General features: G+C 41.6%; 1 protein-coding gene across 1 annotated transcript; it reads right to left on the bottom strand.

Moving 5' to 3' along the window:
- Positions 1–2,488: 2,488 nt before the first annotated feature.
- Positions 2,489–24,366, bottom strand: KPNB1 (karyopherin subunit beta 1). The gene is made up of 22 exons (NM_001193153.1): positions 24,093–24,366; positions 23,931–23,989; positions 21,685–21,867; positions 19,243–19,443; positions 18,037–18,189; positions 16,365–16,424; positions 15,715–15,804; positions 15,255–15,365; positions 14,163–14,264; positions 12,407–12,631; positions 11,327–11,518; positions 10,426–10,556; positions 9,732–9,879; positions 9,331–9,402; positions 7,996–8,140; positions 6,685–6,767; positions 6,093–6,200; positions 5,583–5,726; positions 5,366–5,471; positions 4,696–4,810; positions 4,034–4,195; positions 2,489–3,099 (listed from the first exon to the last, which is right to left on the bottom strand). Coding segments are annotated over exons 1-22 (2,631 nt in total). The 5' UTR covers positions 24,133–24,366; the 3' UTR covers positions 2,489–3,098.
- Between the last annotated feature and the right edge of the window lie 586 nt (positions 24,367–24,952).

Genomic DNA, 24,952 nt, shown 5'->3' on the forward strand with positions numbered 1-24,952 from the left:
AAAAAGGTGACACCATCTAGAACCAAAAATGAAGCAGCAAAATGTTGAAAATAAAAATAAAGCGGACTTTATTTAGAAGATAAAGGTGGTGGTATCAGTTTTGGTTAATGAAGTTGGGCTCAAGTGTTTTAACAGGTCTTTTACTGCCATCACAGACTGGCATGCCAAGGGCATTATGAATGCCAATTACAGATTGAAGTTGTCTAAAAATCCAAGATGCTATCAAAAGCTGATGGAGTTTGAATTTTTCTTCAACTTGGACCAACACACTTTTATATAAGAGTGACTAGATTACTTGGTTCTGAAAATGAAACTACTACACTGAGCAATTCCCCTCCTCCACAAGTCCCTAAGGCAATGTTGCAGTTGCCTCTGACAGCCAAAATCTCAACATTTCAACAGAAGGGAGCTGGGAGGAACTGGGGAAATGAAAAGCAAAATTAATAAATGTAATTGATACAGGCAGCTGCCACTTGTGGCAAACCAAAGCCTAGTCTGATGCCCATTTTCTTCACATTTCACTGACATCTTACCAGACAGTAATGACATTCTTGAAGGAATGTGCCAAGACTAGAGTGGGGAAGGCCCAGACAGTGAGTGGACAGAATGCATTTTGCATCCAGTTGCCTTAGGTGTTACAGTTGATTAAGGACAAATACCCAGTGGGAAGACCTACTAGCCAAAGGTAACTAGAAAAGAGGAGGATAATAAATGCATAACCAGTGCAAAGAAAACTGCGAGGCACCAAGACCACAAACCAACCAGCCCACTTTCCTCCTCTCCATCACTGAACGGATCTGGGAGAAAGCATTAGTAACAGCACTTGTCAACTGCTTCCCTGGAACAAAACATGACAAAACACACGGAAGGTTTTGTTTTCGTTATGGTTCTCGGTGTACTTTATTCTCCTGCTGTCTAGCTAAGCAGCCCACACAGGACAGAAATGGGTAGCACTGAGGAATGATCAGATTTTTTTTCTCCCCAATATTCCTGCCCCCTCCCTAAGCCCTGACCAACCCTTATCAGGAATGGTTAGTAGATCATCCTTTCCCTCAAGGAACAACTAAATTTTAAACAAGGCATTAGAAGGCCAGGTCTCTTCATAGGGCTTAGGAGCTGGTGTGAGCTTTTTATTCACAATGGAGCATCTTTCCTTCAGACACCTGGATTTTTTTTTTTTTTTTTTTGTACACTGGTTCATAGATCGGCACTTGACTTTGAACCTGGCACCAAAAGGCACAATATCTGATACCCTGTACAAGAGCTATTAGAGATGCTGCCATATGGATGGGCTAAACTGAGCCAATCCCACTTATGAATGGAAGGCCTGAACAGGGAGTTGGCAGAGAGAAAAAAAGTAAGCCCGTATTTTTTGCTAGAATGGAAGTAAAAGTGGGAAGTTAAGGTCTTATTTTTTAATCCTCCAAATACCAGGAAGCAATTTAAAATCTTCCTTGGTGCTTTTGAAAGCAGCATATTCAAAACGCCAGCAAAAACTCCTAATAATTGCAAAACCAAAAGGGGATCAAAGCTCACCGACATCCCTCCTTATTGCTGAAAGAGGCTAAAACCAAAATTCAAGGTGCCCTGTTCCTTTGTAAAAGGGAAAAAAATTGTCTGATTTATCATTATCATAGCACATCACACTTTAAACAAAAATATTAAAGCGTGTGACCAGGGTAATGTTTTGACACCATTTTATTAATCTTCAACTTCAGTGGAAAAATATAACCTTTTCAAGTGCCATTTTCATCACAAGAGTTCTAATGTATATATGTGTGTGTGTGTATATATACACACACACACATATGTATTCTTTTGATCACTTGGTTTTGATGTGCAGCAAGAGACCAATACCTCATTATAATCAATCAAATAAATGAGAACAGAAGGCCAAGCAGTTTCCAAATGGTTATTTTATCAGATTGTTTATAAACATTAAATTTATCCTTGTTTGCAATCCAAAATAGTTACCTGAAGTTTGCTGTTTGTATGTGTTTTGTTTTTAGTCTGTTTTCTAAACTCTTTGGCACAATTTTCTGGGGGCGTTCAGACTACCACAATACACGTCAGGAGGGAACTTTTCTTTTGTGCTGCCAATTCTGAGTATTTAAATTTTGGTTTGTTTGGGTTGTGGCTTTCTTTTGAAGTCTGCATTCTTTATTTGTAACAATGTATTTTTATTTTTTCTATATCCTCTAACTCCAGAGTTTGTTTTTTCTCCCCCCACCCCCCCCCCCACTTCTACATTCACAGTTGAACCATATTATTAGGAAAGGCGCCTTGATGAAAAGATCAGGATGGGAGCTCTGACCATTCGTCAGTGTTTTCCCTAAAATTAAAAAAAAAGAAAAAGAAAAAACCCAAAAAACAAAACCTAAAGAGCGTCTTTCCTTTTTTTTTCTTCTCTTACATCTCTTGTGCTGCATCAGTAGACCGAACTTCAGTTAGTTTTATGAAATGCAACATCTAACCCCTTTTTTTTTTCTGGGAAAAGGAAACTGCAATGACTTGAAGTTGAGAATGTGGATACCGCCTCATTCACACACACTCATTCTCAGACTGTAAAGAATCCCGCACCCTCCTTTTAGCCGGCACGCATACAGTACCAGTACCGTGTGGCAAAGGTACACCAAAGGTGGGCTTGAGGCTCAGGCTCCATCTTTCTCATCAGTAGCAAAGGCCAGGCTGCCTTTTACAACAAAGCACCACAGCTGAACCCAGTCCCTCCTCCTCTCCCAAACTAGTCATTCCACTCGGCACCGGCCAAAAGACAGAAAAGCTAGTTCTAGCCTCTCCTGGGAAGAGAGCTTCCTTTTTATAAGCAAGTAAATCCACTGTTTTTCTCTTTTCCAAGATGGCCGACGTTATGGTTTTCTAGGAAGTCAGTGCTTACTTAGCTCACTAACAGCACTGCTGTTGGTGGCTGCAGCTGCTGCTGTGGCAGGATTTTCAATATGGTGTGTTTTCAAGCCTCACTCACTCATTCTCTCATTTCCCAAACATTCAGCATCCGTGCACACTCCTCACTTCCGGGTTTTTCAAAAGATTGGAGATTTCCAGTGGGGGTCTCAGGTTATCATCCCAATGGTAACAGATCTAAAAACAGATGGAAAAAAGGTCAATTTTTGAGATTGCATATAGCCAATAGAGCCAAACATCTCACTGATTCCTACAGTTAAGTGCTCAAAGACCTGAAGTGAATGTCAACTTTTCAAGGACTGATTATATTTTTATTAGTTCCCTATATGCCATCTACCTGCTTTCATTAGCACTTACAAAGGGTGGGAAACTATAAAGATAAAACTCAAAATGGCCAATTTTACTGAGATATGTGTGTGTGTGCTAAGTCACTTCAGTCGTGTCTGACTCTGTGACCCCATGGACTGTAGCCCACCAGGCTACTCTGTCCATGGAATTCTCCAGGCAAGAATACTGGAGTGGGTTGCCATGCCCTCCTCCAGGGGGTCTTCCCAACTTAGGGATCGAACCCATATCCTTAGCGTCTCCTGCATGCAGGTGGGTTCTTTACCACTAGTGCCACCCGGGAAGCCCTGAGATCTGCGATGTAAGATAACTGAGTATCTGAGGGAAAAACAAAGCTATATTTCAAAGCAGAGGTCAGACAACTCCAACTTTGGATATCTTTTGTAAAAGAAAGCCATGTCTAAAAGCACTTCAGTAAAGAAAGAAAAGAACATGAGGAAAGAAATAGCAGAAAAAAAAAAGATTTACGGGAAAAGGCTATTATCGATGACTTTATTAAGGTTCCAAAATGATTTGGGGACTTCACTGAATTCTAGTCATATAAATTCTGTCCTTTATCACCAAATACTTGGCTCAAAGAAAGATGGGCTGCCTGACCCTTCCACTAGTTCAAGGCTGAGGAACAAAGTCCTGGCTCAGAAGCACTTATATGGGAAATAATACAAAACAAAACACCAAAAGATAGTCCTTGTCAGGAAAGCCTAAAGAAAATGTACCTCCTCCCCAAGAAAGCACAAGAAAGAGGGCAGTGGAAACAAGCTCTTACCAAGCTTGGTTCTTCAGTTTCCTCAGTTCTTTTGTTGCCCATGTAGCAAGGGTTTTCGCTTTGTTAGTCTTCGATCTCCGTCCTTCAGTTAACAGTTCATGGATCATTGGCCTAGCTTCTACTAATTTCAGTACATCCTTCCCAAATGCTGTACACAAGTCCCTGTGCAAAATAAACACACCTAAAAATGAGCTCTTGGCCCGACAACAAGATCATGTTTAAAACCATCCAAAACTAGCTATAGGTTTCTTGGTATTTACCTACTTTTTAAAGCCAGAAGAAATCTTCAACATAAGTAAGTCTAATACCTGCCCTCAACAGATTACAAAAATGAGATGTAAAAAAAAAAATAGAATGACCTTACCCAAGGTTCCACAGCTAATTCATGGTAAAATCAGAACTAGACTCCAAGTCTTTGAGCTCCTCAAAACCAATGTTCTGTCTTCTAATGATGCCTCAGAAACCCTCAGTAGAGGAGGCCAAACAGAGGTAATTTGTTGACCAACATCAGAATATGAGATGGACATAGATCTGATGTTGCTTCTATACTTCTTTGAGAGCTCACTTCTTAGAGTTTGGTGGGAGAAATTATTCTTTTTAACATGTCTTCTCATTTTCTGTGAGAAATTCTATTCAGCTATCAGAAGCAGGGTATAACCTACCCTATCAGTCCAGCAGCACAAGCTACTACTCCGTCTGTATGATCCTCATCTCCAGCAATGTGGTCAATGAAAGACAGAATAAATTCTACTCGGGGCTGTACCAGCATCACATCCGCTATAAAAGAAAGAGAAGGTCTAATGAGGTTGCCCTCCACCTGGCAGGCATACACCCTGTTTCAAAATTCCCAAATACCCTACCCCCATCATGGAGGCTTTGGTCCAGAGAACTAGTCGTACACAGTTACACCAAACTATTTTTCCTCATTCTTCAAGTCAACAGACAAGGTAGATACTCCTTAACAAACACAAGTATGTATACATATATGTAGAAGGACAAGTGGAATCTTTCCTTTAAGCCTATGATATCAGAAGTGTGAAGTACAACATTTCCCCAGTCAATAACAAAAAACATCAGGTGACAGAGGAAATCTAATCCCCCAATCCTTCAATTCAGATGACTGGATGGGGGGAGGGGCAGCATGCTGAGGAAGCAGTGGTCAGAACTAAAAGTCTATAACCTCCCCCAAAGCTACTCTCTTCATTAGAGCACTGTTCCTCCTCCCCTTCTTTTAAGCAGTAAGTGCTAGTTTACAAGTAAGCCATGCAATGAACACACAGTCCATCTGGCTAACTGCACACTAGACTAAGTCAACTGGAATGTATACTCAACGGTGTACGTTCTCCTGGTCTCCCTTCAATCCCTGGACAATTCCGGTATAGGCTTCCAAGCAGCCTTCCCGTAGCTCATTCAGATAATCCACCATGTCATAGTCTGACTGCAAGAGAAAAAGAACAGAATCACTGTATTTGATGGTCTTTGGTTGTACATTTGTCAAAAGTCCCGCTCCTCCAATCAGGGCTGGATTTAGAGATACCTTTAAGCTTACCTTGTCCACTTGGGCCTGGGAGGCCTGCTGAAGAGTATTCAAAACAACCTCTAGGTATTTTTTAAACTCTCCACCAATAGCAAGGGCAATATCACCAAACACTGACAGAATCTGTGGCTTCACAGACCTGTGGACATTTTCATTCTGACAAGGAGGAAAAAAAAACAGTTCTGTCCAAAGACTCAAAGAGCTTTTTTTTAACAATAAGCAACTAATATATTGGGTATAGACCTGTAAGTGACATACACAAAAATCAGCAGTGGTCATCTCTAGATAGAGGGAGAGATTATAATATTTACTTTTCCTTTGCACTTAACAGGTTCCCACCTGTGCCTCTCAGGTTCCATACATTGAGCATGCATTCCTTTATTTCCTTAGGTTAAAATCATCTTGTGAAAATGAACAACTCCCTTCATAAGCCCACAGCCAACATTCTGGAACATACCAAACTCTCTGTCACAGATCTTGATGTTTAATCATCTTTCTAAGATTGTGTGTATAGACACTCACCCCCAAGTTCTCCAGTAAGAGCTGCATCACCTCATCACAGAAAGGTAAGATGTTGGATTGCAGGGCACGGCATAAGTCTCCCACTAAGCCCACAGCCGCCAAACAAACCTGCAAAGAATCAAGTCGATCATCTCTGAAACAGAAAAGGCTGCCTGCAGGGGTAAGGCATGATTTTTACCTAGTTACTGATCCTTTACCACATGAACCTAGAGTCAAAGAAGGAAAGACCCTTCTTCCCTGAGCTTAGTTCATTTTAATAACCAATATGGCAGAAAGAGAACTAGGGTTATTTAAACTACCATTAAGAAAGGACAAAAAAGACAATATTCACCAGAGATGGTGGTGGCAGAGACAGGTGGTTTATTGAAAACAAACCCTTTCTGAGGGTGCTAGTCTGGTATGTCTAATATCCAGTTTCTTACTGACTACTTTTAGTTCAGACACTTATGGCAACAAAGTAGCTCAACCCTGATACATGGGATGACACATGGGGAAGCGCCACCTGGGTTACAGGATCCAGATTTCTGCACTGTAATGCCTACTAGGTATAAATGAAGACATAAACATATTATTTTTGAAAAGCACAGCTTACCTGGTACTCAGCGTAATTTTTCAATCCAATGCCCAAGAAGGGTTTAAAGGCCTCCATGTACTTTAGGAATTCACCACCCAACACTGTAAAAAAACCCAATCTATTAGCACCACAGGATCACAGAAGTGAGCAAAAATAACCATCTTAGCGCTCCCAAAATGTACGCACTCCAGTCAAAAGGCTGGGTAAAATGCAAGTTAAATAGCAATTTTATCATAAAGACATTATTGCTATCTTGGACAAGCTAAATTCATTACTGCTGGAGATAATGCCAAATCTCCAGAGTGAGATTTCACTCTGGTTGGAACTACAAAGTGGTATGGCTCTCAAGGAATGTCAAGGTTAATTATGAATTGGCTGATTTAGTGATACTGACTTCCACTTCTTCATCTGATTGTAACATGAACTCTTTGGAAGCCAGTTTGTTTTTTTGGCCTCACCATGTGGCTTGTGGGATTTCAGTTCCCTGACCAAGGATTGAACATGGGCCACGGCAGTGAAAGCACCAAATCCTAACCACTAGGCCACGAGGGGTTCCCAGAAGCCAGCTTAATAAAACAGGATCTTTAAGCAATTCTATCAAGGACTTATGTAACAAGCCAGTCAGAAAAGCTGTCTGGGTTTCATATTCAATTCAGCTACTCTGGGAACAAAAATTAACTTCTGCACCCTGCCAGGGTGGTCACAAGGGGCCAGACGGACTGGACATAGGCTCCTTATGCTAGAAATGAGTCTGCCTTAATAATACACCTTATAGACCACCACTGAAGATGCACTCCTGGTTTCTGAAGTCAGATATGGTTTCCCCAAAGCAATTCTGAATAGTTAAGATATGTAACAATCAGAGAATCAATTAATTCCTAGAACTCAGTGTTTCACTCCATTCCATACTAGGCACCATATTGTCTCAACCTAGATCCAAAGCATTAAAACCCAAACCAGAAGGTACCAAGTGCCAGAAAAGAAAACATAAACCTTTGCTCCTCCATCCTTTACAGGCATCAAGGCTCAATAAAGCAAGTGAAGTTTCAGGGGGAAAAGGAACCCGAGGAACATGAGGTAGATAACAGTTCCCTCTACCCACCAAAGAGCTGCCAGCCTGACTTGCAAATTGGCTCCCATTCACTTCAGGGAGAGTGGCAAGGCAGTTATACACAAATTTATACTTATGTTCAATCCAACTTTGAACTGACTCGATACCACGTAAGTGAAAAGACAGGACTATGCTTTTTGCAGTCAAAAATTCTTCACGGCTACTGAAACTCTCTTGCATTCTAAAGAAATTTTCTTGCCTGATTGTGGCTCACTGACCTTCCACCAATGTGCTAACTGCCATTAGGGCATCCTCTTGCACTCCCCCAGACCCAGCTGTGCTTTGGAACATCCTTAACAGGGAGGCCATGACCACATCAGAGATCTGCAAAGCATCTTGATGTTGCACCTTCCGGAGAACATTCTGTAAAATGAATAAAAGTTCAGAATCTGTTGATTCCAAACCCTCCAAACAGCACACCATACTGTGTCTTTTTTTTTTTTTTTAATCAGTTAAGTCTCTAGAACTTTTTTGGGGAGAAAAGCTTTTTTTGCTCTGAAGTTTTGAAAGTGCAAATCAACTGCAAGAAAACATACATCTAAATAACTCATCTATTTCCCAATTCAGAACAAACACAGAGGATCTTCCATCACATGTGATAAATCTGCCTCCATATTTAGCTGTATTGAAATGGCAGTTAAATTATTTCAGCTTTGAAGGACATGTCATATGCAAATTGCTACTCATAAAACAATAAAGCAACCCTTTCTACGGCCTAACCCATTTACAGATTGTGGTCAAGAAAGTCTTGATGAAGCCAATCTGATTTTTCCCAATTCAACATTCCTCAAACCTCCCTCCTTACGCTTTGTTTCAACTAATGTCACTGGATCAGGAAAGACCTGTTAACAGTCATGTTTTAAAAAATTAAGTCTGGCGTAAGGAGACTTAAGGAGAGGGGAGTCATAGGTAAGATGATCTAGTTAGCATCACTCAACTCTATAACCTAGTGCCTGCCCTAAGCACTAGACAAGTTCCAAGGGTTCCCTATTCTTAGGTAAAAAGGGAGTAACTCTTCAGCCATGCCATCACACTGGAGTAACATTTTCCCAGTCTCTCCTCAGAAAAAAAAGTCTAGTGTGATTATCAGTAAATTATACATTTATAATCTGTATAGTACAATTATAATACAGTTTCCAATCGCAGTTGCTTCAAAAGATGATGGCAAAAACACAAGGCTCTGTTTTTAGCTCAGTGAACCATAGCTGGGAACCAAATCTGACCAGGCTACTTGAACAACCTGATGAAAACCAAAACGAAAGGCTGTTAATACAAAAAACTTCATGTTTGGGAGGACCATCACAAATGGGAGGAGTTTCCTTTCCTACATTGTACAAAAGGTAAATTGCATTGTATTGTACAAAAGGCAAATTTTACGGACAGACAAGAAAAGGAAAATGGGAAACTCTCCTAATCGGACGAATGTCTTTTGAGAAGCGCCTCTGACCATCACCACCCACAACATCATCTTCAGAGTTCTGTGTGTGCGTGAACTTGTCATCCTGAGACACAATCTTTCCCTGGTGCTATGAAGTGATAAGGCACCGTCATACCTGAAGAGTTGCGCAGAGTAAAGACTGAAGGTCATTGAACTGGATCCTATCAGATGTGCTCTGGATATGTGACTACAAAGAAAAGAAGATCGTGTTCTGAATAAACACCTTCTAAAAGGCTCTAAACGCCCTCCCAAAAATGTTTCCATTTTTGGTGGATAAATAATCTCTACTGGTTCTAATGGAAAGTAAATAAAAAACTTATGTATATATATGGTGTAACACATATATGAATAAACTGTAGCAAGCAATGCAATTGGAAGTTGCAACATTTTTTGTATGAGCCTTATGTCTTTCTAACAACGTATATACTTAAACACTGAAAACAAGAGAACAGTCTTGAAAATAGAGCTATGTGTAAAGTACCACACCCTTCCCATCAGGAAGGTGTTCAGTCTCACCTCCATCTGGAGCACCTGTTGCAGTCGTTCCATGATGACCAGAGTAGTTTTCTGAACCGCAGGGTAACAATCCTTGGCACTGTTTTTCACAATTTCCATTAGCGATTCATATGCAGAACTCCTCAGGTTGTTCTGGTGTCCATCAGGTCTATAAGGAACACAGCAAAAAACCCTCAAAGTCTTAACTGAGAAAGGACAGAGAGTCATTCTTATGTAGACATTATCTCACTGAAAATAACCCCAAAACCAATATGGCTGCAGACCTGATCTGAATTTGGCAAACAATACAGCCTGGAACCAAAATTTCAATCTCTGAGCCAGTGATTATGTTCAATATGGTTTCCAGACCTGATAATTAGAATGGCCCTTTTAGGAAGGGGCTAAAATTATATGAAAAATAGTCAAAAATGTTGAAGAACCCATGTGGACAATAGAGTAGTTTGCACAAAAAGCTATGAAAAAGATATCTTGGGAATTCCCTGGTGGACCAGTGGTTAGGACTCCACGCTCTCACTGCCAAGGGTTCAGGTTCAATCCCTGGTTGGGGAACTAAAATCCCATAAGCCAGGCAGTGAAGCTCCAGGATTCTTTTCATTTCTCCTATCGCAATGTTTTTATATTAGACAGCCCACAAAAAGAGTGTTAAAGGAGTTGGATGCAAAAACACCACTCATTTCTGTATAGTATCAGTTACCTGTCTGTGGTCTCTAAGAGCTTCTGAACTATGAGTTCAAAAGAAGAAGATAAGCAATAGGTAGCTGGTTCTTCCTGATCATCAGCTACATCTGCAGCTTCATAAGCAGCTTCAGCCAGACTGGAGAAAGCCTTAAACCCAGACAGAGTAAACATTAAATTAGTCCCGAAAAGAACCCCATTCCAGGATCACCTCATTTTCCCTTAATACCCTGGGCAGTGTTACTTTTCAACTGATTTAAGAATAAATCAATGGCAGTGAATCTTTAATTCTTCCTGTCAAGGTCATCTCAAGACAACATCTATAAGTATCCTTAAAATTAAATAAATGTATCTATATTTATATTTTATTTCTCCTGCCCACAGGAGAAACATTCTCTAAACAGTACAGTATTCTCACCTACCATGAATGCCTGCCACTTCATTTCTTCTCTTTCCACTCACAGAAAGCCTTTCAACCCCACTCCTTCCTTATTTGAACTTCCTCCCCCAAATCCCAAAGTTCCCTAGCGAATTATACTCAGCCTATACTGACTCAGCACTTGGGCCGCCTACCTTCCTTCCCTCATGCCCCCTTCTCAGCAATGGTACTTTTCGTAGCCAGCAACTCTCTACCTTAAAATTTCTTGTCCCCAAGCCACTGAAGAAAAGAAAGAAAACCAAGTCCAGAGAGTTTTCCCACTGGGTTAGCATGACTGTTCTAAACCAGTCACCATGAGTCAACAGCTCCCTCTGGGTCATGCAGCTTACATCTCCCCCACATTTTAATTGATGAAATTAGGAAGGAGATGCTATTCAAAAGAGCCTTCTAGTGAGGTAGATCCATTTCTCTCCCACACCTCCTACTTCCTTGCCAATGGCTTAGTCAAGCTCCTTATCTCAACAGGAAGAAAATGCCTCACCCAGCACACATTTGAAGCCACTCTGGGTTCAGCACTGAGGCCCTCAATCAGACACTGCAGCAGGGGAGTCAAGTAGACATCATTGATGGCGGCTTCAGGGAGCAGTTCACAGATTCTGCCCACTGTCCATGCGGTTGTATCTCGAACAACCACACTGGGGTCTTTCATTAATTCTATTAAGGTGGGCATAGCCTGTAAACATAACAGTTATTGGCAAAGCAAAACAAATATAGCCTGTAAACATAACAGTTATTGGCAAAGCAAAACAAAGATTGAAATTCATGCTGACCAACACCTCAGAAGAGGAAATACTGATGGATGGGTTTTAACTCAGTTATCAAAACAGTTTTGTCATTTTATAAGATATGCTTGTCAAATATTCAACAATATAACAAAAACTGGAAACACAGAAAGTCCCTCTCTCTTCATCAAATCTCAGTACAGTTTTATTAAGACTTTGGTATGAATACGTTCTGCCATCTTTACTGAATTATTCAGGCAGAGATCCCAGGATGCAGCTGAAATGGCATTTAGCTATTCCTGAAAGGTTGCGTTCTATATACTAAACAACTAAAATGCACTCTTGTGTCACTTGCTGTAGCAAAATAAATAACAAAACTTTCATTAAGATTTTTCATTACATGTCATTTTGTCCTGAGGACTGAATACTCACATCATCAAAAACCATGGAAAATTATTTGTGTTATAATATTTAGTGAAGAAAAAAGAAACCAACAAAAAACAAGTTGTAAAAGTATTCATACAGTTAAGACCTCCATTCTAGTACGCACACATAGAAAAAACCTTCAAGGATAAATACAAGGCATTAATAATGTTATCCTTGGGCAAGAGAATTAAAGGTAACCTTTTTGGGGGCCTTTTCTCCATTTTTCAAGTCATATGGTTTTTGTAATAAAAGTTAAGTACGAAATACATTTTATGCCTCACTGACAGCAAATAGCTATCTAGAAGTGCCTTTTGTGGAAGACTATTTACAGCTTTGTTCTTAAAGACAAATCTTCAAGTAAAAGGTTAAACAGTAAACGTCCCATTTCCCACCCTGCGCTCCCTCAGCTTCACCTGTATAACTAGTGGTTTGAGTTGATTGGGCTCTGGTCCTTCCAAGATGCAGCCAAAAGCCATCACTGCTGCATCCCGGTACCGCCAGTCAGGGTTCTTGATGTGTTCTTTGATGAAGGGAAGGACATGTGGGACAATGTCATCTTCACAGCAGGTGGCCAGAAGCATGAGGCACACCCCTGCGGCTTTGCAGGGGTTCCAGTCGTCATCGTCGTCATTTTCATCCTGGTGAAAGAATGTGGCGGTAGTTCAGTTCTTGATCAAAGAAGCTCATCAACTCAAAAGGTCCTCTGATTATAGTACTCCCAATTATCATTACAGCTTAAGCTTTGGGGAAGTAAATAAAATAGAAAACCTTCCTATCTTTATCTCCTCCACAAAAACTCGTCAACACAACCTCTGTTAAACAAGATGCAGACAGAGGGAAGGTTATTTCTCACGACTATACAACAAGACGAACAAACTCCCACTACATGGAATACAGATGCAATTTCAAATACCATCGAGTAAAAGGCAGAACAGAAGAAAGCTAAATGACTAGTAATATAAAGCTCAAAATCAGTCAAGACCTATGGAGATAAAGGTGAGGGAAGAGGAAGAAGGCATTGGTAGGCAGAGCCTTCTGGTATGCCAGTAATTGTTATATTTCAAAAATTAAAAAAAGATTACATTTAAAAAAAAAAAAAAAAGATTACACTTGGATCTCCCTTGAAACTGGAAATCAAGGTGTTTTTTATTGTGGCCATTCACACCAGAGTAATTTAAGACAATTATACTTATCCAGTGTCGGAAAATTACATACCTAAAGAATGGTTTGTTCCCAAATGAGAAGCACAGCAAAAATATATAAAAGCAAAAATACTAAGATCAAAAGATAAAAATAGCAACTGTAAAACTGAAAGATGAGATGAAACTTTAAGGGCACACCCTGTCCATTTCAAAGGAATATATCTCTACTTATCTTTTGAGACTGCTATATTAAGAGTCATGAAATTCCCTAAAAACAAATTATATTCCTGTATACACAGAAATTTTGCAGTGCTCAGTTACAGCATTATTTCCTCAGAGCACTGCCAGCTCTTTGGTACAGTTCACATGTACCAGAACAGGTGAAGTGACAGAATCTTTCTAAACACCATACCAAAACAAAAGGAACACCATAAAGCCAAAAAGGAACACCAGAAACTAAGAACACTTCTTAGAAGGTAACTTCTCAGGGCGTCCCTGGTGGCCCAGTGGTTAAGAACCTACCTTGTAATGCAGGGGACACCCTTCAATCCCTGGTCCGGGGAGATCCCACGGGCTGTGGGGTAACCTAGCCCATGCGCTACAGCAAGGGCAGCACCCTAGAGCCCACGTGCCCTAGAGCCTGTGCTCCGCAACAAGGGAAGGCACTGCAGTGAGAAGCCAGCTCACCAAAACTAGAGAGTAGCCGCACTCTCCACAACTAGAGAAGGCCTGCGCGCAGCAACAAAGACCCAGCAGAGCCAAAAATAAATAGTTTTTTAAAAAACAGATAATTTCTCTATTTACTCATTAAACCCACATTCTTCATGAAGTCTTGTTACTTTTATCTGGTCAAACTACTCAGAGCCTAAAGGACCTTAGAGATCCAGTTCAGCTCTTTGAAGTCATGGATAACAGAACATCAAGTTGTTTCAGAATTGTGGAGCTCCTTCATGCCAACTGTTCCACAGCAAACCAACCACTACCACGGCTTCACAGTTCACTTGACTACATTTGGAGGGTAACTCACCTGTTTAGTTAGTGTCTGTGTGAGGATTGGAACCAGGTACTGTAGTGCTCCCTTGGCATAAAATTTGCTGGTGTGCTCAGGGGGCCGTCCTTGTTCTGCTGCCTGAAGAGAAACATAGCAAATTCGGATGGCAGCAAACAAACGATGAAGGTGTACCATATAAAGGCACACAGCGAGAGCTGCCCACGGGTCTGCACAGAGACACAGGGACACGGAGACTGCCCTGGCGGTCCAATGGTTAAGGCTCCACGCTTCCACTGTAGGTGGCATGGGTTCCATCCCTGGTTAGGGAAGATCCTGCATGCCTTGAGGTGCGCTCCATCCCCCCGCCAAGACATGTGAAGCACATGGTAACATGCAGTGTGAGTGGTCTTTGGAGGCATTCATTTTGTCTAGCTACTTCAGTGAGATTCTTTTAGGCCATACATAGAATGGACTTTAAAGGATCAAGGCAATCTTAAGAATTACATTCTTTTCGGATTCATTTCAATATTTGGCAAAACTAATACAATATTGTAAAGTTTAAAAATAAAATAAAATAAAATAAATAAATTCAAAAAAAAAAAAAAAAAGAATTATTCTTTTTTCACTAATTGACCTTTGGATAAAGAGATGCACTAAGCTCCCATAAGGAGGCCAAAAGTAAGACGGTGCTTTCTGAAGGACATAAAGACAATTAACGTTGGAAACAAAGCCAGAATTTTAATTTGCAAGTGCAGAACTAACCCCTTTCTCCACATCTAATTTCTTCACCAGAGTTGGTAAGCTATCAATTATACATCCCATCCTTGCATTAGGACTTCCAAAAGAAAATAATTCAGCATCAGATAGCATCTGGTTAAAATATGACTGCCTGCTGCCCCCTTGTGTTCACAGGACTAATATTTACAACAAATCCCAACTGGTAAAAATAGATGCCTCATGGCTTTGGCTAGTGAAAAAAAACAAACCCAAAATCTCTACAAATGGAGATACCTTCTAACCCCAGCCAGAATAAAGCTCTCCCAGAGGAGAAAAGTAACATCCACCAAAAAGATAAGTCCCAAAACCCAGTCAGAATAACAGCTCCCACCACATCAACCCTCAGCTCACCTCTGAAGCTTCAATGGCCAAATCCATTTCCTCATCGCAGACGTTGGACCAGAATTCTATCCCTTGTAGGGCCACCTCATCAATGTCACTTTTCATTGCTTCAATTGTGATCTTAAGAGAGAAAACAAGATACCCCAGGTTCCAAATAAGTGCTGGTTCAAGTTCGACCCCTCCTACAACCACAGATATTCAAGTTTCAAAAATGTAGATTTATGAAAGCTAGGTCTGAAATGAAAGGCAGGAAGAAGAAACAGAGTTTTAAAATACACTCTTTTTATGAGTACAAAGTTAGCACAAGTTTTCTTGGCACACTGCTGATGAACTCAAATCTAATACTCAAGGAATTTCCTTGATTTCACAACATTAAATAAAAAATTACAGAACCAACAGAACAGCATCTAAGAATAAGGGGCTTTTGCAATTAGCTATATGGTCAACTGCATAAAACAGAAGTACTTACTGCAAAAAGAGCAGGACCCATATATGTCTCCATGTATTGATAATATAAGGACATTATCTTCACCAGATTCTGTAAGGCAGCCACTCGTACCTGTGCAAACATCAAATTAAACCGTTTACTTCTTAGTTTAATAACAATGCAATCTGACAAAGGTAAATGAGTAACTGCTTCACTTAAGTGGGTCAATAATCTATAGGGTCAACTGATGCATATTTGGGTAATATCTTCCTCTCCTTCTTTTTTACTTTAAAGGTGTCTGTGGAACCCTTGGCAGGACTCCTCACTATTGCCCTCAGACTGGATGTTACTTCCACCTGCTTCAAGGGTCAAGGTTTAGGTTCCTGAAGTAGAAAAGCTGTTTCAAAGGCTATAACAGAAAACGGGCCCTTGAACCCTACAGCAATTAAGTAGCAAGGCTGATCACAAACCATTTCTCCCTTAAATCTTTTTTAAGAGGGTGGCAACTTCCATCATGTTAGCTTTCCAAAGACTATTCTTCCCTCTTCTCCAACATATTGAATAAAAATTCTTTTATTAATAAAAGTATTCGTCAAACGCTATTTCTGAAGTCACCAGATTCCAATATTTCAAACTACTATGCTAGAGTGAGCATTTCCTAGGAAAGATAGAAGACATGACCTCACACTTACCCTCGTATCTGGACACTGTGTGGCTTCACAGACTACCTGCATAATAAAGTGCCTTTCGGACTGCAGAAGAACAAAAATAAAGAGAATTAGAAGTTTGCAGGTTTTCCTGGACACAGCAATGGTCTAGTGTTTGTCCTGGTGTCTACTATTTGACCTGCCCTCTAAGGAGGTCCCTAATCGTTTAATCCCTCAAATGATCTTCACTAAAACAAGACTTGAAGAAGGAAGCAGATAAGAAAATGTAGGTCACAGGATTTAAATAAAGATGGTTAAAACAAAAAAAAATCATACATCAGGAAAATTCCTTTCCTTGCATTTAAAAGAGAATTCTTAATTTAAACAAACCCAGATCAAATATGGTAAAATATAGAAGACTAATGAATTTTGTTTGCTACCATCCTCTTTTGATATCTACAAGGAAAAACCCAGTTTTCCAAGCAATTAGAACTGCAGTTTGCTTTGGTTTCTTAGACATCCCAACTTTGTCCAATCTAAGGCCCCCCCAAAAAACCAGAAAGCCCAACTAAAGAGTTAAGAAATATACATAATGCTTTCAGACCATATCATCCAGCAATTCCACTTCTGGATAATATATCCAAAAGAACAGAAAACAACTTCTCAAAGACATATTTGTATACCCATACACATGGCAGCACTATTCACAATAGCCAGAAGGCAGAAGGAAGCAAACCAAATGCCCATCAACAAACAAATACAGTGGAATATTATTCAGTTTTAAAAAGGATATTCTGACACATGCTGTAATAGGAATGAGCCCAAGACATAATGCTAAATGAAATGAGCCAGTCACAAAGACAAATCAAATCCTGTATGACTCTGCTAATATAAATTATCTATAGTAAACAGACTCATAGGAACAGAAAAGTAGAAAAGTTGGTTGCCTGTGACTGGAAAGGGGAAAACAGGGAATTAACACGTTTCAGTTTTGAAAGATGAAAAAAGTTCTGGAGATTGGCTGCAAAACAACGTGCACACACTGAACACTACTGAGCTATACATTTAAAAACAGTTAAGATGGTCAACTTAATTTTATTGTACATTTTAACACAACTAAAAATAAATAATAGAGGGAAATCAGTTCAGTTCAGTCGCTCAGTCGTGTCCGACTCTTTGCGACCCCAAGAATCGCAGCACGCCAGGCTTCCCTGCCCATCACCAACTCCCGGAGTTCACTCAAACTCACGTCCATCGAGTTGGTGATGCCATCCAGCCATCTCATCCTCTGTCGTCCCCTTCTCCTCCTGCCCCCAATCCCTCCCAGCATCAGAGTCTTTTCCAATGAGTCAACTCTTCAAAATAGAATTTATATATTAATTTCCAAAAGCACCTTCCTATGGAAGTACGAAACAGCCTAATTTCCATAATTAAAAAAAAGAACAAACCCCAAGCATACTCACACTTTGGACTACAAAAGGGAAAACCTAAGCCTAGAAACATTTTAGATCACATTATTCCCAAAAGCCAAAGAGAAATGGCAAACACCTACTCCATGGCCATGTTTCACAAAACACAAATCTTAACTAGACTGGAAATAAATACTTCTAAACAAGATAGTACTTTCTGAATCATAACCTTAAAACAACACAAAACTTTCATTTAATTCCCCTGCCTCATCCTCTGAACCTATACTTTTTAATCAAAAGACACTTACCTCTTTGTCAAAGTTTGCTTTGGTGAACTCCAGTGAGTTCAGGAGTGCATTAGTAGCTGCTAGCTTCACATTATTACTAGGCTCTTCTTTCCTCATCCCCTGGATTATGGCAGTCAGAATCTCATTGGATTTATCCTGTAGCTGCTCTGGGTCCTGAAACAAGCAGAAGTGCAGTGAATATAATAATTGAGCTCATGACTAATCAGCAGTCCTTCTATTCAAGAGAGTATCATGAGACTTTCTCTGATCTTTCCCCAAACATTTCCATTTAAGGACAAACTACCTACAAAATATCCCAGGGTCTGATAGTCCAAACTTGAACTGGAACAAGTTAAACTCATCAACTTCATCTCCTGACTTCTTAGCATAATGACTCTGGGCATGAGGCAATGCTGGCTCCCCCTGCCCACCGTTCTGTGCACGTGGAGATGGCAGTGTGGTGTTTCTTCCAGGCCATCTGTACCAACTGAAGTAAAGCTTCAGAACATGAGGACCAAGGATCAACACCTGGGCACATCTACGGAGTCAGGTGCTGTGGACTCCTTTGCTTCATCAGATCTGTATATCAAAACTGATACCAATGGAGAAGGAAATGGCAACCCACTTCAGTATTCCTGCCTGGAGAATCCTACGGACAGAGGAGCCTGGCGGGCTACAGCCCATGGGATCGCAAGAGTCGGACACGACTTAGCATCTAAACCAAATAAAATCTGAAGAAATAGAAAAAAAAACAAAAAACAAAAAAAACCCGATACCAGAAGTGGTAATCTCAGCAGCAAGAGTCCTAGAAGTGCTGCATTTAACATACTGTGTCATGGCTCCAGTGGTTAAACCAGTAACAGCAAAAGCTGGCAAACTGTTTCTGTAAAATAGTCATCGAAAAAGTAACACGGCATCCCTGCTACATTGAGGATGTTCAGAAAGGGATTAGGTCAAGGAGAGGAAGCAGATTCTATGCCTCTCCAAACAGGGATTTTCATCTTGAGTTTGTGACCCTTAAAAGTCTCTTTCCTTTAGGGCATGATTAGCAATATGAGGATAAATTAACTATCCAAATATAGAAGTCTAACAAATAAAGTAGCCCTACTTTCAAAACACATTGCAGTAGCTTGTTTTTTTTTTTCATGATGATAAAGAATAATTCTAATACCATGCATGTTACAACTAGAGGGAATCAGCAGTACATAAGTTAGATACAGTACTTACTATATCTTGGCAAATGTAACCAATAGCTTCCAATGTCGACTCTTTCATGTGCTCTGTGCTGTTGGGGTTTGTGACATTGGCCACCAGCTGAGGAATGAGTTCTGGCCACTGGTTCACTGGGATCTCTGCACAAGCAATACCAGCCACACACTGCGAGGCAGAACTAGGCCGGTACGTTTCTGTGCCCAAAGTCTGCAAAACCTGTGCGGGGGCACACACACACAAAGACAGAAGATATCAATTCGTAATACTATTGAAAACATTGTGCCTACCAGCACACATCTTCTATCAGTCTCTGAACTATCTTTAATATAGCAAAGCAGGAAAAGGCATACTGCTGGGAATGAAGCTGGCCTCAACACCAAGAGCAGCAGCATCAGCATTGCCCCAGAGCCTAGAAATGAAACCAACCACCCCCTATTTCCAAATAGAATCTCCAAAGCCAGAGACCTCACCTCAATTTTCAACACAAGGTAAGAAAGTAGCAAAGGCACAAGTATAGACAAAGAATGAAGCCACAATGACCCAGAGTTAATCATTACCATGATCAGCTAATTCAGTCAATGAACTCACTAAGACTCACCCGTCCACTCAAAAAGGCAAACAGTTAACTGTTCCTGGCATGAACACAGGACAAAGAGTAGCTGCCAGACATTCAGGCCAGCTCTGCTGACTGGGTCAGGTCACTTAGTATCCTGCTTTGTAGCTAATAATGAACTCCCTCCTATCTTTCCCCCTTACATGGTATATCATCAGCTCAGAAACAGTCTGACTGATTTTAAATGAAGGTTTTGCTCTCTAGGCCTACCAGAGCTAGACTGGACTTTAACAAAATCTGTGTGTCAAAGACATGGGTAGGGAGCAGGAATGAGATGAACTGTCCAAAAGGGCAGGGGGTGAACAGGTATTAATCCAAGTCAGACTAAGAAATCATTAGGTGCCTTCACATTGTATTGCACCAGCTCCTAGTACATATGGAACGCATACTGAATCCCAGTCTCTGTGTTTATCTTTTCTCCTTTAAGTTGCTTCCAAAAGACCATTATTAATATTACCTCAGGTGATTTAAAAACTAAATGTCTAACTCTTGAGTACTAAAAGTTATTTAACCAAGGGTGACCCTAATGGTAATACTCAATTATCAGAAATAAGAGGAGTAAGAAATTAGCTCTCAACTCTGTCCAAGACCCAGATTTCAAAAAAAGAAATAACCACCAGCACTGAGAGTATTACCAGATGTGCTATGAAAAGGAAAAAAAGCCCTAAATAACTGCTATTACCTTTCATGCACAAAAGCTCAATAATGCTGATAGAAATTCTTACTCAAAATTTTAAAAAAATTCTGGGGTTAAGATTGATGTGCCCCACCCCCAATTACAGTTCTGATCATGTCTTCTCCCATTTACCACTGTGTAATTTGAGGAGAATGAGAAATTGAATAGTAAATATCAAGATTTCCAGTCATTAATGGGATGAACTTCATTGATATCAAATTACTGAGAAGAAGATTAAAATGTTATTGTATAAGCAAACTCAAGTGGATAGAAATAGCTCTACATATTCCAAAGAAGATTCAAAATAAGTTGGCTTTTGTAACCCAGTTTTTTGTCATCAGTTCCTCCATGCAAGACTGGAGAAAGAGGTACATAATTAGAAACAAGTTACTGCTGCAAAGGGCACTAATTTACCTAATGCTGACACCCAGAACCAGGAAACAGAAAATATGATATGCAGAACCATGACCAGCACAAGTACAGACGCAGGAATCCTCCCAGTGGCTTCCCATCAAATAGCAGGGCCCATCTGACTGCACAGATTCTTGACTTACTACTCTTTGCACCTTATTCATGTAAGACAGGCCACTAAAGATCTAATTTTTAAAAAGCATATATATACATATATTCTGATACTCTGCTGTGGCAAGAATTATGGATTTCTAATTCAACAAAAAACTCAAAAGAACCCCATAATGCACAGACAGCAACAAGGGACATTCAATTTTCCTTAAAAAACAAAACAAAACAAAACACCCATTTGCTAACTCTTTTAAACACTGACAAAAAGCCAGATACTTCTAAAAGTTTCTCATAATTTGCTAAATAGATAAAAACAAGATTAAAGTCATAACCTTATTTCATAAACTCTTTGGGCTTGAAAGGCCCAAGAGATCATTTAATTCCCTTCCTGACCACACAGTGCCATGCCTAACCCACCAAACATTGAGAATTATCTACAGTAGATGTTCAAGAAAAGCTCCATGCTAGTTAACTAAGGAAGAATCACTTGGAAAAAGACTGTATGAGAAAGACTTAAATACAACTTTCATCTTCAAATTTAAGTCCCCCAATCAATTATTACACTGTCAGCCCTATCCCAAGTAGATGACAAAAGAACCCACATTCCCTAGGCTAATATGACCAAAGGGAGATGAAAGTTACTTACATAATTCTTGACTTCCCGTCGAGCATTAGCATCAATAGCTAGCCACCTCTGCTGATATTGTGCCTTAATATCTGGATCTTTAGATGTCAAAGAGTTCTTGATTTGTAGACCAGCTGCAACTCTGGCAACTTGACTGTTTCCTGGATTTGCCAGCACTCTGGACAGTTCCACAAGGAAAGTGGGCTGTTAAGAGATGTGAATAAAATACCTCTTAGGAATTTCACCAACTGAGAATAGCACCAAAAAAACTGGGGAAAACCTAAAAATTTTAGGACATAACATAATGTCTCAGAAAAATGCCAAAATATTTACTTCAAGATTCCTAAAAAAACATTACTTGGTACATAAGGAAGTCATCCATCTTCTCACACAGACTCAGCACTTAACAAGGAGTTACAGCTTAGTGCCCAAATCTTCACATTAGATCCCCCAGAATTAAAACAAGTTTGACAAACTGGTAGTCAGAGGATTCTTCTACATGCCTAGAATAGTATCTGGTACCTCAGTAAATTATACTTATTAACTTAATATGTTATGATAGGGTAGAAAGTAAAGTTGTTTAATTTAGATTTTAAAAAACCTTAGCCCCAAAAGAATGGTATTCAAGGGTAGCTTTTGATCCCATGAAAGCATGCATAAGAGAGGGAAGTACTTCTAAATCTAAAATAGACTTAGGAGGCTTATCTTTAGTTTTAAGTGCTTCAGCAAGAGGATAACAATGTAAAACATATATATAAGAAAAAAGCAATAACAAATATTTAAAAATAGGGGGCAACTGAAAGGATAAAAATGTCAAAGGAAAATGACTTTATGGTTACCACACTAAAGGTTCCTATTCATTTTGGTCTTGAGTTGTTTAAACACAGTAGATTTTTAAATCCACTCAACCTTTTGTACTGCAGAGGTCCCCAAAACTACTCCTTTGGTTTAAGTATCTTAATACACATTACTCTTCCCCACAAAAAGCTTTCTCCAATAGAAAAGTTAACAGGAAAACCCAAAAGCAGACAGTTTCTTACCACTAACAAGTTCCTTAATCACAGTGGAAGATAATTCTTAAAACTTTCATTAATTAAAGAATGTTAGAAACGTTGGGAACAAGACAAAATAAATGTTAGAAATAAGAAAAGGCTTCTTGCAAATTTAGCAAAACCAGAAAACAGAAATATATATACCAAAGGTTTCATACTAGTGGATAAAAATCTTTTCTATGCAAAGTTAAGGATAAAAAGATGAGCAACAAAAACTAGCATACACAAGGGGGGGAACCCACAAAACACAAAAAAGCCTCGCTTGTATAAAATATAAATACTCCTTGTCACTGTTTTTGCTTGTGTTATTTTACATAGATAACACAAAAGAACACATCTGGTTACAGTGTTATTTACCTTAAACCATGTCTAGTATCACTGAGCCTTTTCTCTGCTCCCCATCCCCCCAGCAGGAGGGAATACACTGGCACACAGGCTGTTTCAACCAATCCATCTAACAATTCTTATAGAGAGGTCCAGTCTCTAGTGGGCTTAACATTCATTTTTCCCTGTACCCCTTAAATTCGAAAATATGATAAACGAGGAACTTTCCTCTGTGATTTCCTCTGGAAACAGGCCCGATCTCAAGGATGGGCCTCAGCCTGTTATCTGGGTGCAGATTTAGTCTCTACTGATTGAGGGGAAGGGGGGACCTGGGAGAGGAATAACCAGTCAAGAAAGGGAGAAACATTGCCGGAATGGGTTAAGAGGCATTCAGGTGCAGGCCTGGCCATGAACATAGATCAAGGGAGACTGGAAAGGTAGAGCTCTGCAAGTACGTAGAAAATCATAGGGGCCAAGGGACAGGAAGGAGAGAGCCGGTCCTGATCCGAACAGGGCGGGCAGCGGGGCTCGGAGCTTCCACATGGCCCCTAGGCCCGGCTCCCCCACCCCCACCCTTGCTGAACACGCAGCGCGGCGCAACCTAACTTCCCCTCCCTCCCTCTTTCTCCCTCCTGCTGCACCGCCGCCCTCAGGCCGCGCGCCGATTGGGCGGCAGTCACCCCGGCGCGCCGCGCCATTGGCTAGATGCCGGGGCCCGGGGCGGGACACACCCACCGGCTTCCCGATGGCGGGGTTAGGTTGGACCGGGGGGGGGGGAGGGGGACGGGATGGGGCGGGGTGGGTTCCCGAGGCCTGGGCCTCCGGGAGGGCGGGAAGGCCCGCACGCAGGGGATGGGGAGACGGGATGGGGGACCGTGGGGTGGCACGCACCAGGTTCTCCACGGCCGCACGCTCCAGGAACTTCTGCGCCGCTTCCAGTTCCAGCCGATCTGGGGGGAAGGAAAGTGGGAAAAGGGCCAGGGTCAGAGGGGCCAGGGTTTCCCCTCCCCCCACCCAATCACCTCAGCCCGACCCCCGGCCCCCGCGTCCTACCAGGAGACACGGTCTTCTCGAGGATGGTGATCAGCTCCATGGCGAAGGTGGTGGCGGCAGCGACTCCTCCTAAGACGACGGCCCGGCCTCTCGGGCGGCGGCTCTTAACTGGGGATGGGGGTTGGGGGTCGGGTGGGAAGGGAGGGTGGGGTGGGGGGCGGGGGTCACCACAAGCCCATTCACCGGCTCCCTCTTGGTAGTCGCTCCAGCTCCCCTTCCTTCCTCCTTTCCTTCCTCCCTCTTCCTAATTTGCTGCTGGCGGCGGCGGCAGCTGCTCCTCTGACGGCGGGGGAGGGACCCCGGGGGCAGCTCAGAGCGCGGCTGGTGCTCGGGTGGCGGAGGGAGAAAGAAGGGAAGGGAGGCGGTAAGTGAACGGCGGCTCGCAGGGAGGGAGAGAGAGGGAGGGAGGAAGGCGGAGGGATATTCGGCCGGACCTCTCCGCGGCGGCACCGCGCTCCATGTCGATTGGTTGCCGCCGTGGCCACGCGGAATCCCCAATTGGCCAGGCGGTCAGCGTTGAAGGGCCGCCCTGCGCCCATTTGCCCGCTGGTTTCAAGGCCCGGGGTTGGCTGGGCGGGCAGCAGAATGGGGCGCGCGGATTGGCCGAGAGGAGGGACATTGGGGTGAGGCCGGCTAGAGCCGGCCACTGATTGGATTGGCCTGCTAAAGGCCTTGAGCTCGGGCCGGCTGGCCGCTGGGAGGAGGATGGACCGAAGGTAAGACTCCGGACCCGCGTGATTGGCTGGGATACTAGACGTTGATAGGATAAGGCACCCGACAAAACTGGGGAGAGGAGTTAGGGGTCGGGGCCGCGGAAAGGCGGGAGTCGACCCACCGCTTTAGAAGCCTGGCGCGGGGCA

The sequence above is a fragment of the Bos taurus genome, chromosome 19, assembly GCF_002263795.3.
Source record: "Bos taurus isolate L1 Dominette 01449 registration number 42190680 breed Hereford chromosome 19, ARS-UCD2.0, whole genome shotgun sequence".
Lineage (NCBI taxonomy): Eukaryota > Metazoa > Chordata > Mammalia > Artiodactyla > Bovidae > Bos > Bos taurus.